The sequence below is a fragment of the Sinocyclocheilus rhinocerous genome, unplaced genomic scaffold (assembly GCF_001515625.1).
Source record: "Sinocyclocheilus rhinocerous isolate Xijiao unplaced genomic scaffold, SAMN03320098_v1.1 scaffold1053, whole genome shotgun sequence".
Lineage (NCBI taxonomy): Eukaryota > Metazoa > Chordata > Actinopteri > Cypriniformes > Cyprinidae > Sinocyclocheilus > Sinocyclocheilus rhinocerous.
Window position 1 is genome coordinate 1845436 of NW_015638958.1, and position 13651 is coordinate 1859086.

At 36.4% G+C, this 13651-nt stretch overlaps 2 protein-coding genes and 1 pseudogene across 2 annotated transcripts in view; all 3 read left to right on the forward strand.

Annotated features, from left to right (window-relative positions):
• Positions 1-3666: 3666 nt before the first annotated feature.
• Positions 3667-6334, forward strand: LOC107750379 (cationic amino acid transporter 2-like; annotated as a pseudogene).
• Positions 6335-8830: 2496 nt separating this feature from the next.
• LOC107750380 (platelet-derived growth factor receptor-like protein) lies at positions 8831-11342 on the forward strand. The gene is made up of 5 exons (XM_016565746.1): positions 8831-9132; positions 9218-9369; positions 10439-10732; positions 10855-10994; positions 11121-11342. Exons 1-5 carry the CDS (start codon positions 8831-8833, stop codon positions 11340-11342), a joined length of 1110 nt encoding a protein of 369 aa, XP_016421232.1.
• Positions 11343-13150: 1808 nt separating this feature from the next.
• Positions 13151-13651, forward strand: part of LOC107750366 (NEDD4-binding protein 3 homolog) — a 24112-nt gene continuing 23611 nt past the window's right edge. The window contains exon 1 of the mRNA XM_016565727.1: positions 13151-13345. The gene's annotated coding sequence lies outside the window, so the exon portion shown is untranslated. The remainder of the gene's footprint in view (positions 13346-13651) is intronic.

A 13651-nucleotide genomic window follows, 5' to 3' on the forward strand; every position in this document is an offset into this window, starting at 1 on the left:
CAACTATTTTGTTTCTCATCTGCTCTTGAATTTCTTTATATCGTGGCATGATGTGTTGCTCTTTAAGCATGCTTCACTTTGTCAAACAGGTTCTATTTAAGTGATTTCTTGATTCAACAGGTCTGGCAGTAATCAGGCCTGAGTGTGGCTAGTGAAATTTAACTCAGCTTTCTAAAATAATGTGGTTATTCACAGTTCTTTCATGGTTTAACAGGAGGGGGCAATTCATTTTTCATCTAGGGCCAGTTTGGACAGCTTTTTCCCTTAATAAACGAAATCAGCATTTAAAAACTGCATTTTGTATTTACTTGCATTATCTGTGTGTAATATTAAAATGTGTTTGATGATCTGAATCGTTTAAGTGTGACAAATATGCAAAAAAAAAAAAACTGGAAGGGTGCAAAAAATTTTCACAGCAGTGTGCATACAGGCTTAATTATATAGCCATGAAGTTGAAAGAGTAAACGTAAAAGATCTTGAGGAAAGATCTTGCTTGGAAATGCAGCCTAACCCATATTTGGCAGAGACATCTTTTAAACTGTTTATATGAACAGTTAATGAAGCACTCTGAATTGCAGCTATGTACAAACTACGGTAAGTTAAACACAGTGTCTTCTGAATAAACTTCAAGAGAAAAGCAGAGAGTGTTTTCTGATATGCTCTTAGTATCCAGTGGCTGATCATGTCTGCCTTGGCGTGAGATTGTGACAGGGCTATTTCTGTCCGAGCCTTTCTGTCATTCCGGTAAGAGGGTGAGGAATCCAAGATCAGAACAGCATAGTAGAGCAGAACGGAGGGAGAGGGGGCCGATACAGCCACTACGCATTTACAGTAAACTTTTCTTCCTAAATACAGTGTCATCTCATTACACTCACATAATGACAGTATTTTTCAAACACATTTGTTACAGTTAATGGTAAAACATGCTTTAATTGCTGGAGTCACATAAAGCATTATTAAATGTGTTAACTTTCTGCACTACAAATCATGAAGGTCACCATCTAAGTCCTGATTTCTTTGTAGTCAGTAAACAGGAAATCATGGCAAAGCTGGGCTGCCATTTAGTGTACAGAAAGTGAACTGTTTGTTGAAATTGTTTAATAAATAAGAATGTCCTATTTGTTTCTTGTATGAAACCATGTCCTGTTTTATTGTGTGAATATTTGCTGAGATAGATGGTCATCATAACCTCACAGCAATGTTATAAATCTTTCTTTGGTTTTCAACATGGAATTTTATCCTCACCCTGTGCCTTGGCTGCAATTATGAGCACATTATGGGGCCAGTGAGAAAATGTGGAACGAAAGGCTACTTTGTTGCTAATGCCATTCAGTGGGTGGGTCAAACAGTCCACTCTTGTATATATTGTTGTAAAAATCATTTGGCCTTATTGGTGTGAAAGGGACGGATATATTTAGATGGTTATTACAAAGATACAGACTGCAAAGATAAAGAAACAAACATTCACTTACTGATTCAATGCGTTAAGAAATGTCTTTGCAAGCTCTTTAGTCATTATAGTCATAACATTTTATCATTATAGTCATAACTTTTTTGTTTGGCTCTTCTTTTTATCATGCATTACTTCAGTGCATTCAGTGCATATTTTCAGTGCAACAGCAGGTGTAAATAAATGCAAAAAAAAAAAAAATTTAATTAATTAATTAATAAGGAAAATATTTCAAATCCTGCTTCAGTTCACATGCATTTTAGAAAACATAAAATAATGCATGTAAATTAACGAATAACAGTTTCCTACATAAAATAGTCACAATAGAAAAGTCCAATTTTTGCAGTAGAATAGTACTAATAGAACTTTTTTGCAGCTCTATGTTCTGTACATTTATGTTGGCATGGCATGTAATCAGTGCTATAGAATGCAGTGTGTAGCAGATTCCTGGCAGGATTAGCATGGATTGTAAATCTCCAGTTGGCAGATTTTAGAAAGCCACTACACAAAGAGAACGTGTGCCAGCCGACCACTGTCAAGTCATGAAGGCAGCTTTGTCTATCCTTCTTCATTACTATCTCATGGAGCCACAGAACAGACCTCTGTCTAGAGTTTAGAAGAGGATAAGTGCTACAGTAGAAAGTGAAGGACACCTGACTGCATCATTTTTGTTGTATGAACCAATACACCAATGAAAAGATTAATGTAATGTTAATGAAGTTAAAATAGCCTATAAAATGAGATTGTCATTCAATCATTCAATCATTCAATCAAAGAAAAATTCAAATCATAAGACTAGGGCTTTTTTTCTCTTTTTAAGATGAATAGTAAATAGTCTGCAGCTTTTGAGCAAAATACAAAAGCCCTGGAAATCATGTGCTCTGCTTTATTCCAGCAATAATGGCTCTTTTATTTGACCTGAAGGCATTGGTTGATATGATGTCGATTGGAAACCTCTTCTCCTACACACTTGAGTCTATATGTATTCTCATACTAAGGTTGTATTCCCAGCTCCAAACTTCCCTTCTAACACCATGATACAAATCTTTGAAGCTAAAAGTGGTTTCTTTCAAGGTATCAAGAGACTGCTTCAGAGGAAAGTGATTTGCACACACCCACAACTTCGACGTTTGCTGTCAAGTCATGAAGGCAGCTTTGTCTATCCTTCTTCATTACTATCTCATGGAGCCACAGAACAGACCTCTGTCTAGAGTTTAGAAGAGGATAAGTGCTACAGTAGAAAGTGAAGGACACCTGACTGCATCATTTTTGTTGCATGAACCAATACACCAATGAAAAGATTAATGTAATGTTAATGAAGTTAAAATAGCCTATAAAATGAGATTGAGTTTTTTTTTTTTCAAAATCACTTGAATGAAATGATTTAATAATTTACAGTGGATCCATTATACCATGTTTTATTCTTTAATTTGATTTTAAAAATAAATCATTTGTGGATCATAAAGATAGTTAGTGACGGATATTAGTGATCTGTTTATACTTAAATTAGAGATTTTTTTGTTTTTGTTTTTTTGTTTTTTTAAGAGTTCAAAGCAAAGAAACAAAGAAAAACATCTCAGTACTTGTGAAAACATGAAGACATTGTGATAAGGTAAATGGGAGGGCAATTGAATTGACAAATAAATGAGCAGCATGCAAAGGATTAAAAACTATTATTTTTCAGGCCGATTACTGAGCATAATCCAGATTAGTTGCCCAAAGACACAATAGCATGGAAATGATATTAAAAATGACATTTGATATGATGATAAAATGATAAAAACGAAATTAATTTTAGCTTAATAAAAATGCAGAAAAATGTCATTCGTTTAAAGAAATAGTTCGCCCAAAAACAAAAATTTGCTTAAGATTTACTCACCCTTACACCATACAAGATGTAGATGAGTTTGTTTGTTCTTCGGAACAGATTTGGAGAAATGTAGCATTACATCACTTGCTCACCAATGGATCCTCTGCAGTGAATGGGTGCCGTCAGAATGAGAGTCCAAACAGCACAATAATCCACAAGTGTGTGTTTGTAAGAAACAAATCCAAACAAACAACTCATCCACATCTTGGATGTCCTGAGGTTGAGTACATTTTCAGCAAATGTTCATTTTTGGGTGAACAATTCATTTAAACAAATTTGATTTAGCATTAAAGTAAACCTTTAAAATTTTACTCTCACTCACCTATAACAGCCAATAATGCAGTCAATGCGGTCTTTCCTGAGGGGCCTGTGCCGCAGGAAGCCCCTGGAACCAGAGGGAGAGGTCTCCACCTTTCGTCGCTGTCTTACAACATTAGATCTGGTGGCTTTGGTAGTGGGCAGCACCTTAGGGGCCGGTGTTTATGTGCTCTCTGGAGAGGTGGCCCGGACCCTGGCTGGACCAAGTATTATCATCTCCTTCTTCATTGCTGCTTTAGCTTCTGTCTTTGCTGGGCTCTGCTATGCTGAGTTTGGCGCAAGGGTTCCTAAGACTGGCTCTGCTTTTCTGTACAGCTATGTGACTGTAGGAGAGGTGTGGGCCTTCACCACAGGATGGAATTTACAACTGTCTTATGTCATCGGTAAATAGAAATTAAAGGCCTATAAAAATTCAAATATATTATGATAGATAGATAGATAGATAGATAGATAGATAAAAGTGTCAAAGGTCAAATACTAACGGAGCTTTCTCTTGGTTTAGGCACATCAAGTGTGGCCAGGGCATAGAGTGGTACATTCGATGATCTTATTGGAAATGTGATGGCTAATTATTTTAGCAAATATGCAGCCATGAACCTGCCTGGGCTGGCAGCTTACCCAGACTTCTTTGCAGCTGGTCTCATAATGATTTTCTCTGGTATCTGACTATCATACACTGTCTAGTTCATTATTTAGCATCTATGGCAAAGGCTTAGACATTACTTACCGTATTTTTCTCACAGGTCTTCTTGCGTATGCGTGAAAGAATCAACCACGGTCAACAAGATATTTAGAAGTGTTAATATACTGGTGTTGGTATTTGTCATCATCGCTGGCTTCATCAAGGGAAACCTACAGAACTGGTTTATCACTGAAGACATCATCCTGAATGCAACAGCAAAGCATGAGTGAGTACATTTGCATTTATTATTTATTGGAATTGGCAGTGTACTGTAGTAATATTCAGTGTAATCCTTTCGCTCTGCAAACATATTAAAATTATCTGTGTATGTTCAGTATAGAATACTAGCATACTACTTGATGCAGTATAAAGTACATATAATACAAATTTTAATCGAATGCACAAACTACCACATTTGGAAAAATAAAATCAGTTGCATTTTTTTTATATCTTTCTTGACACATTATTTGATTGGTCTGACAAAAGTTACACAAAATAGGTAAAAATGCCAAATCTGTATGTTCTATACCAAATAGCATACTACTCTTTCCATTATGGCAAAAAATAGTAGGACTAGTATGTTAGCATGCTACTGCAAATTCAGTCATATCTTCAGTTCTTTTCTAAAACTTTTTTTTTTAAACCTAACATCCACCATCAACATCACCACTCAGTATGGAGTAGGTGGCTTTTTTCCATTTGGATTTGAAGGAACACTTGCAGGGGCAGCTACATGTTTCTATGCATTTGTTGGCTTTGATTGCATTGCAACTACAGGTAAATCTGAAAACATTAATAATGAGCAATTTTTTAATGTTTTCTCTTGTAGTCTTTTGTTCACTTTGGCTGCATTTATTTTATCAAAATACAGTAAAAATAGTGATAATATGAAATATTCGAAAGTAGCGAAGGCCACAGGCAAAGGACTCTGAATGTTGAGTCTGTAATATGGCATCATCAAAGTGACTTTGGTGTTTCGGCTGCTCTCACTTTGATGATGCCATATTACAGACTCAGCATTCAGAGTCCTTTGCCTGTGGCCTTCGCTTATATTGGCTGGGCTGCTGCAAAGTACGTTGTGGCAGTCGGGTCCCTGTGCGCTCTGGCAACAGTCACTTTTAATCAATTCAATGCATCCTTGCTGAATACAAATATAAATGAAAAAAAAAAAATTTAGCTCATCCCAAACTTTTAAAACTTAGTGTGTATTATCTCTAGTCATGCTTTTAAACTGATTTGCCAGGTGAGGAGGTGAAGAACCCTCAGAAGTCTATACCTGTGGGTATCGTGGTGTCTCTGCTCATCTGTTTCCTGGCGTACTTTGGCGTTTCGGCTGCTCTCACTTTGATGATGCCGTACTACCGACTCAGCGTTCAGAGTCCTTTGCCTGTGGCCTTTGCTTACATTGGCTGGGCTGCTGCAAAGTACGTTGTGGCAGTCGGGTCCCTGTGCGCTCTGTCAACAAGGTAAAGGAGTCACACATTGAGATCTGAATCTCTGTTATGTATTGGAACAGTAACAGACATTTCATTTCATTTGCAGTCTCTTGGGGTCCATGTTCCCAATGCCCCATGTCCTGTTCGCCATGGCCAGAGATGGACTTATGTTCAAATCACTGTAGTCAGCTTACGGCAGAGTCCAATGGTGGCCACACTATCCTCTGGCACTGTGGCGGGTAAATGTACTAAAAAAAAAGATCTACAAATCAGATCAATTAATTCGGGCCTCTTTTTCATCTCTCACATATGACAGACTAAGTCAAATCATAAGACTAGGGCTTTTTTTCTCTTTTTAAGATGAATAGTAAATAGTCTGCAGCTTTTGAGCAAAATACAAAAGCCCTGGAAATCATGTGCTCTGCTTTATTCCAGCAATAATGGCTCTTTTATTTGACATGAAGGCATTGGTTGATATGATGTCGATTGGAAACCTCTTCTCCTACACACTTGAGGCTATATGTATTCTCATACTAAGGTTGTATTCCCAGCTCCAAACTTCCCTTCTAACACCATGATACAAATCTTTGAAGCTAAAAGTGGTTTCTTTCAAGGTATCAAGAGACGGCTTCAGAGGGAAATGATTTGCGCACACCCACAACTTTGACGTTTGGGTTTTTAAAACCCCCTTCATACCCTACCAATGAAACTTCAAACACTGTTACAACCTGCACAGTTTTTCTTGGTATGTAGAAAACCTTAGTAAATTCCTTAGTAAATCCACAGAAGTACCAAAAAAATATGACCACTTGGACCATTATATAAGCAAATTTCTTTCATATCTTTGATTTTGCAGTTGTGTTGGTGCTTATTCTGTCACTGCTGATGAGCAAAGCTATCAGATCTTTGTTGTTTCTGGAGATCTGGGGTGTTGTGAGTGTAACTGTGATCCTGATCATAATGTTACTCACGGTCTTCATTATCTGGAGGCAACCCCAAAACCCAACCAAAGCCTCCTTCATGGTGAGCACAGGACTTTTACAATGCAATACAATGCAAAACAATACAATACAATAGCACCTTATTTTATAAAGTAAAAATATCTATCCTCTGGCACTGTGGCGGGTAAATGTACTAAAAAAAAAGATCTACAAATCAGATCAATTAATTCGGGCCTCTTTTTCATCTCTCACATATGACAGACTAAGTCAAATCATAAGACTAGGGCTTTTTTTCTCTTTTTAAGATGAATAGTAAATAGTCTGCAGCTTTTGAGCAAAATACAAAAGCCCTGGAAATCATGTGCTCTGCTTTATTCCAGCAATAATGGCTCTTTTATTTGACCTGAAGGCAAGCACACATGCACACAGTGATTGGCTGATAGTCTCTGTCAGAGATTTATTCATAGAAATATTGAACACCGCAATATTATGTTCCACAAATTGCTTTAAAGTATGTTAAAATTTTCTATTTTAACATACTTTAAAAAATTTAATTTATGTGATGGCAAAGCTGAATTTTCAGGAATCTTTACTCCAGTCTTTATTGATACTACTCCTAACATTATAAATGTCTACTGTTACTTTCGATCAATTTAATGCATTATTTCTGAATAAAAGTATAAAAAGTATCATACTGACCAAAAGATTTTAACAATAGTTTATGTTGGTAAAAAATGCTTCAATCATTTAAAAAAAAAAAGGTCCCAAATATACTGTAAGTGTGCATTAGCAAGATCAAATGGGAAAAAAGTTAGGTATCAAGATTTTAAATATTAAGCATTAAGATATAAGATTTGAGCTAAATAAAGAGAATCGAGAATAAAGAAACTCAGAGTTCATTGTTGATTTTTATTTATGTAACAAAATGTAAGCTTGGAAAAAAGTTTTGGACATTTCAGTAAAGTATAGGACTTGCATGACTAGAAAATAGCTGCTCCTCTAAGTTGCTGAGTGAACTGATGTGCCCTTAAGGGACTTTAATCTTACTTTCAACTGTGAGGACACAAAAAACAATAGTACCATTCACAAGATCCTACCTGTGTTGCACTAATCAGATCTGAACTACAGGTGCATCTCAATAAATTAGAATGTTGTGGAAAAGTTCATTTATCAAACAGAAACTTAGAAAACTGGGTCATTCCACAGCAAATACTGGGCAATGAGTTTACAGGCCACTAGTATCTTAGTTTAGCATTTTTAGCTCTATTGTTTTTATACACCAGAAAAATAACTGAAGTAAATGTAATATAATGTAGAATATACTAGTAATCATGCATAACACTGTGCATCAATTTTACACGAAGTCTTCAATAATTACAAATTGCCTTGTGACAAATGTTTTCACTGATGCCTCTGAGTTTTTACAGCTAAATAAACACTGGCTGCTTTTTCAGTTGGATGGTCAGCTCTCCTCAGACCCTGATTGGTAGAATGAACACAGAAAGGATCCACTGAGTGTAACCAGAGGAATTTAGGGTGTTCATGCGACTCTGGTTAACATCTGACCTCTCACTCGGTTCCTCCTCTCCTGCTACCTTTCTATTTCTCCCTTCTCTGCATGTATCCTTAAGGTATAACAGAGTGAACTAAAGTTTGTTTGTGGTTGCTGTGAATTTTCTCTGCCATGAAGTGGAGGGTGGTGCTATTTTCTCTTCTTGTTTCTCTTTTGATCATTCAGTTCGGTGAGTATCTTACCTCTTAAGAGGCCATATTGTACATTATGTAGATACGATTCTCGGTAATACAAACTGTGAAAAACAATATAACTGTACAAAGCAAGTATTAACGCAATGCATGTAAAACATTTATCAAAAGTTGCATATAAAATGCTTTTGTTTTGCATGAAACTCAAATTTATGGGTTCAGTTTTCAGGGACTACATGAACTGGTAAAATGCACTTTGAAATCAACTCAAAGTCACTTTGGATAAAAGTGTCTGCTGAATGCATAAATGTAAAAATTACTGAGTGTACTTATAAACATATATATATTTTTAAATCTTTAAAAGCATAATAAATATGAACAGAGTCTTTCAGAATGGTTTTCGAATGGTTTGTCACATGAAAAACAGGCATGTGCCAAAAGGTCGAACCTGACCTGAAGACCAAAGCTGAGAAGAGACCAAATGGCAAGTCCAAATCTGGGAAGGGACCAGGAAAGACTCCTGCTTCCAAACCTAAAGTGAAAACCACCCCCGAGACCCCTAAAGAAGCTCAGACATACCTCACTCAGGTGGTAAACAAGGGAAGGTTCCAGAAAGCAGGGGACACGCTGACTGTCCATGCAGGCGATACGTTAGAGCTGAGATGTAAAGGAAATCCTGTAGAGTGGGCTGTTCCTGCATATCTGGAAGAGGATGATGAAGGACGACTCAGGTATGAGCTAATATCTGAGTGATTAAATCTGTGATCACATTAGATTGCGTTCAATAATCAATTGGTTTTTTGTCTGTATTTTCAGGACAGTTCAGCATGAACGTTATCGTACACTGTTTTTGGCAAATTCAACAGCGGCAGATACAGGGGAGTTCACCTGCTATCCTATGTACTGTGAGGATAAAGACTGCAGAAAACAGTATGACAAAGGCGTCAAAGTCTTCATCTTTTTCTCGGGTAATATGAGAATATAATGTGATGAACAGAGTGCAAATTATAGTATTTTATAGGTAACAAAAACATGACGTAAATCTAAAATTAAAACTGTTAAAAGTTCTGTACTTTGGATGTGTCAACCCTAGTTGCCAAAAGCGATAGGCAGTCTGCAGATTTTGGGCAGTCAGTTAACAGATTTCACAAAATAAAAAATTTTTAAAAAAAAAGTTGCTAGACCCATGTTTAATACATTGCAATGAACTATGTTTTTCTTAGCAGAAGCTTTAAGACAATAATTTCAAAAATATATATAATAATGAAGTTATATAATAATTAATAAATGAAAAATAAATTGATTATTAAATAAAAAGATTATTTAAAAAAATATTATTAGATAAAATATGTCTTCACCAGTGTTATTTTAGAATCATTGATATACCATTATAGTTTTTGTTAATATTTTGAATTCCATTTTATTTTAGTTTAAGTTTATTTAGTTTTAGTTATTTTAGAGCTTCAACAAACTAAATGAAAATGAAAAAATGTTGCTTTGTCAACTAGCTGAAATAAAATATAATACAACATTATTTATACTTAATTTAATCAATGATATAGTTAATTTTATTTCAAGTAATGAAAATGTTTTTATGGTTTCTGCCCTGATCCTAATTATTTTGCAATAATTACTGACTGTATCATTTACATACTGCATAATATCACTATTTGAATTTCAATTTAAAGGAGACCTATTATGCCCCTTTTTACGTCTATCGCACTGAAATCATGCGTCTTAAACCATATTAGTTTAAACTTCTGAGCCAAAAACAGAACAGTTAGCATGCTTTGCTCGAAGGGGGAGTAATATTATAATAAGATCCCCTTTCTATGTCACAGGTGGAGCAAAATCTTAGCGACTCGTTTTTTCACAAGCTTGCAGCCAAAAACAAATGACTTCTTTTTCACATTTTCTGGGTTGGTAGATGCACCGGGGACCCGATTATAGCACTTAAACATGGAAAAAGTCAGATTTTCATGATATGTCACCTTTAAATTTAGAGATGACAATTGTCTGTTGCCATTCCTCTCTCAGACCCTCAGGAGTTGTTTGTACCTTCCGCTGACTATTACGAGGTCATTCAGCTTCGCACTAGCTGGCCCACCGTCCTGCCCTGTCAGGTGACTTCTCCGCTAGCAAAGGTGACTTTACACCAGGAATTTCCTCCAGTGGAGGTGAAGGTGGATGGACGAGAAATTTCCTTTGATGTCAAGAAGGGTTTCACCATCCACAGACCGAAGCAGTATCATGCTGGATCTCTGTACTGTGTAGCAAGCCTGGGAAACCTTCGCCAGAGCTCAACCAAATACATGCTCATCTATGTCAACTGTGAGTATTTCCTCTGTTGTTAGCACACAACAGCAAACTGAAACCGGTACATAAGCACACGACCATATAAATCAGACTTTAGAAATTTCAGAAATGATTTCAGAATGTCTATACCCCGGCAGATCCTGCCGCTCCTCCGTCTCCTGCGATCCAGGCCTCCTCCGACACTGTGGCAGTGGGACAGAATCTCCAGGTGACATGCACTGTGATAGGAAAGCAGGACGTGGTGGTGGATTTTACCTGGGAATATCCTGGACAAAAGGTTAGACTAGAGAAAAGACACACAACTTATCAGAACATACATAAACAAAAATTACATTCAATTAAATGATATTTCTATTATTTAAAAGACTTCTTTTAAATGATAATTTATGTTTTGTATTATCAGATCGGGCGCCCGCTGTACACCCAGGACAGTGTGCAGACAGTGCAGGTGGATGGACAGAACCGACAGCGAACTCAGACAATACTGCTGGTGGACGAGGTCAGAGAGGTTGACCAAGGAACATACACCTGCACAGCTCAAAACCTAGAGGGTTCGAGGTCTGCATCAACCAGTGTCAAAGTGCAGCAGTCAGCACGAACCAACACCAAGCCTAAGAAACCATGAAGTCCTTCAAAGAAATCCTGCAAAAACCTGAAAACCTGGAGCATGCCAGTCAGATATTCTCAGCTGTAACATGCTATACTAAATTGCTGAAAAATAACCAGAATGATCACCACAGAACACTGATTTTTCCTTCTGAGTAGACACAAGTCAGGGGCAACAGAGCAAAGTGGAAACAGTGCTTATATTATATAGTATGTGCATTACTATTGTTTTATTGACCCTATGGCAAAAAAGCAAAGAGGATTTTTTAAATGTCAGTTGAGCACAGACAAAATAAAAATATGACAATCAAACATGCAACTATTGAAATGCTGGTATAAATGGATAAACAAAAAATGGAACGAGGGTTATGTATCCATCTTAGTCTCTGTAACAACATTTTACTACTGGCTATTTACACATTTCTAATATTGTGCACTTTTGAATCCTGTACCTACATACTATTTTTTCATACTATACAAATAAAACACAGTATATTAATGATAGCTTCTGTTATCCTTGTTCTTTATAGCCATTTAAAGTACTACTGTTATAATGAATAAAGCTATTGTTTGTGACACCCTCTGAATCTCAGAAATACCACAGCTTTAACGTTACCAGCAGAGGGCGACATATTTGCGCTATTAAAAACACAGGAAAGATGTGGAAAAACTTTTTAGCAAAAGCAATGTGTTCATATTACAACAACCACATTTATAATGCAATAGGAATTGGTTAAAACATTGGGGGTTTTTTTACGTACGGATTATTGTGATGTCTTTCTCAGCTGTTGGGACTCTCATCCTGATGGCACCCCATTCACCCCATGAACAAGTGATGTGATGCCAAAATTTTCCAAATCTGTTCCAATGAAAAAACAAACTAATCTATATCCTGAATAGCCTGAATGAGTACATTCTAAGCAAATTTTAATTTTTGTGTGATTTTTTTTTATTTTATTTTTTTACAATTTTGCTACAGTGGGGTTACACCAAGATTCTCCAGAAGCTGATTTATTTTCACTCATTTACTGTTCCTGAAATGAAACCATTCAGGATGTCTCTGCTATATCCTCAAAGGACAGGAAGTATGCAGTGTGCACTCAGGTGTGTGCCCAGAGGCTACAGTCATCAGAGAGAGAGTGGAGAGGAGCGGTAATGACAGGGTGCTGTCAGTCGTACTCTTTATAAGGAGGTCTGGGGGCCAGATATGAGTCTGTGTCTAGTTCTATGAATAATAATAACAACAGGATGTGTCAGAGCTTAGGATACACATCTTTGATCATTCTGTTCTGTTCGTTCCCATCTGAAATGCATTATCTGTATAAAAATTTTATAAAGCTGATGCAGCTCTTACACTTGCACAGCCTCAGGTCTCATTTGTGCTCCAAATTACATATCCAGATAAACAGCGGAAATGAAGAAGAGTTCACTATACTATACCTTTTTATACTACTGTATATTATTACATTTGAAATGTTTGGGGTCAGTAGAATTTTATTAAAAATTTTGAAAGAAATTCATTCATTTATTCAGCAAGGATGCATTAAAATGGTTAAGACAAAAGTAGAAAATAGAAATTCTGAAAAATATGTATTCCGGTTTCCCCAAAAAAATAATAATCTTTTTTTTTCAAGATCATATTTCAGCATTAGAATTTCTGAATGATCATGTGACACTAAAGACTGGAGTAATGACTGCTGAAAATTCAGTTTTGCCATCAGAGGAATTTATTAAAGAAAACATCCAGCAGTTCCTCTATGTAATCGCCAGGTGTCGCTGTAGAGTTGCTCTGATAAATCACTGAAGCCGCTCCAGTGCAGATTAGTTCAAATCTCAGAGAGGGAAACTCTCATTACGTTGTGCAGGACTCCGACATCAGATCATCTCCACCGCGTCTCTACAGATCGCCATCGGCGCCGAAGAATATCTCTCTATTGTTTTCTTCTAAAACAATCTGAAAAAAATCTCTTGCGATCCAGACGTCAGTCTCATCTGTATTGTGATTGAGCGCCAGCAATAATGGTGAGTCTGCTGTGACTTTAGAGTCTGTTTGCACTTGCTGCAGTATCTCCAGATAGACCGCCACATATAGAATTAAGCCTGATCTGTCTGTAAACATAGCTGAACGGTACACATCACTGAACTTGAATTCATTTAACTTTATTTTTACTGCACGTGATCTGAAAATGAGTTTACAGGTGTCTTTCAGTTTGATACACTGAAGAGCGGCAAAATAATTTTACATACATGCGTAAGAACACTTCTGTTATATAATAGGTAGTGGATAGCAATAAAAATTTATATATATATATATATATATATATATAT

What these genes read in the sequence shown, in the direction of transcription:
- LOC107750380 (XM_016565746.1), top strand. Translation starts at nt 8,831, where the DNA reads ATGTGCCAAAAGGTCGAACCTGACCTGAAGACCAAAGCTGAGAAGAGA. An exon ending in GATGATGAAGGACGACTCAG is followed by an intron (nt 9,133 to 9,217) that starts GTATGAGCTAAT and finishes CTGTATTTTCAG; the next exon opens with GACAGTTCAGCATGAACGTT. An exon ending in CATGCTCATCTATGTCAACT is followed by an intron (nt 10,733 to 10,854) that starts GTGAGTATTTCC and finishes ATACCCCGGCAG; the next exon opens with ATCCTGCCGCTCCTCCGTCT.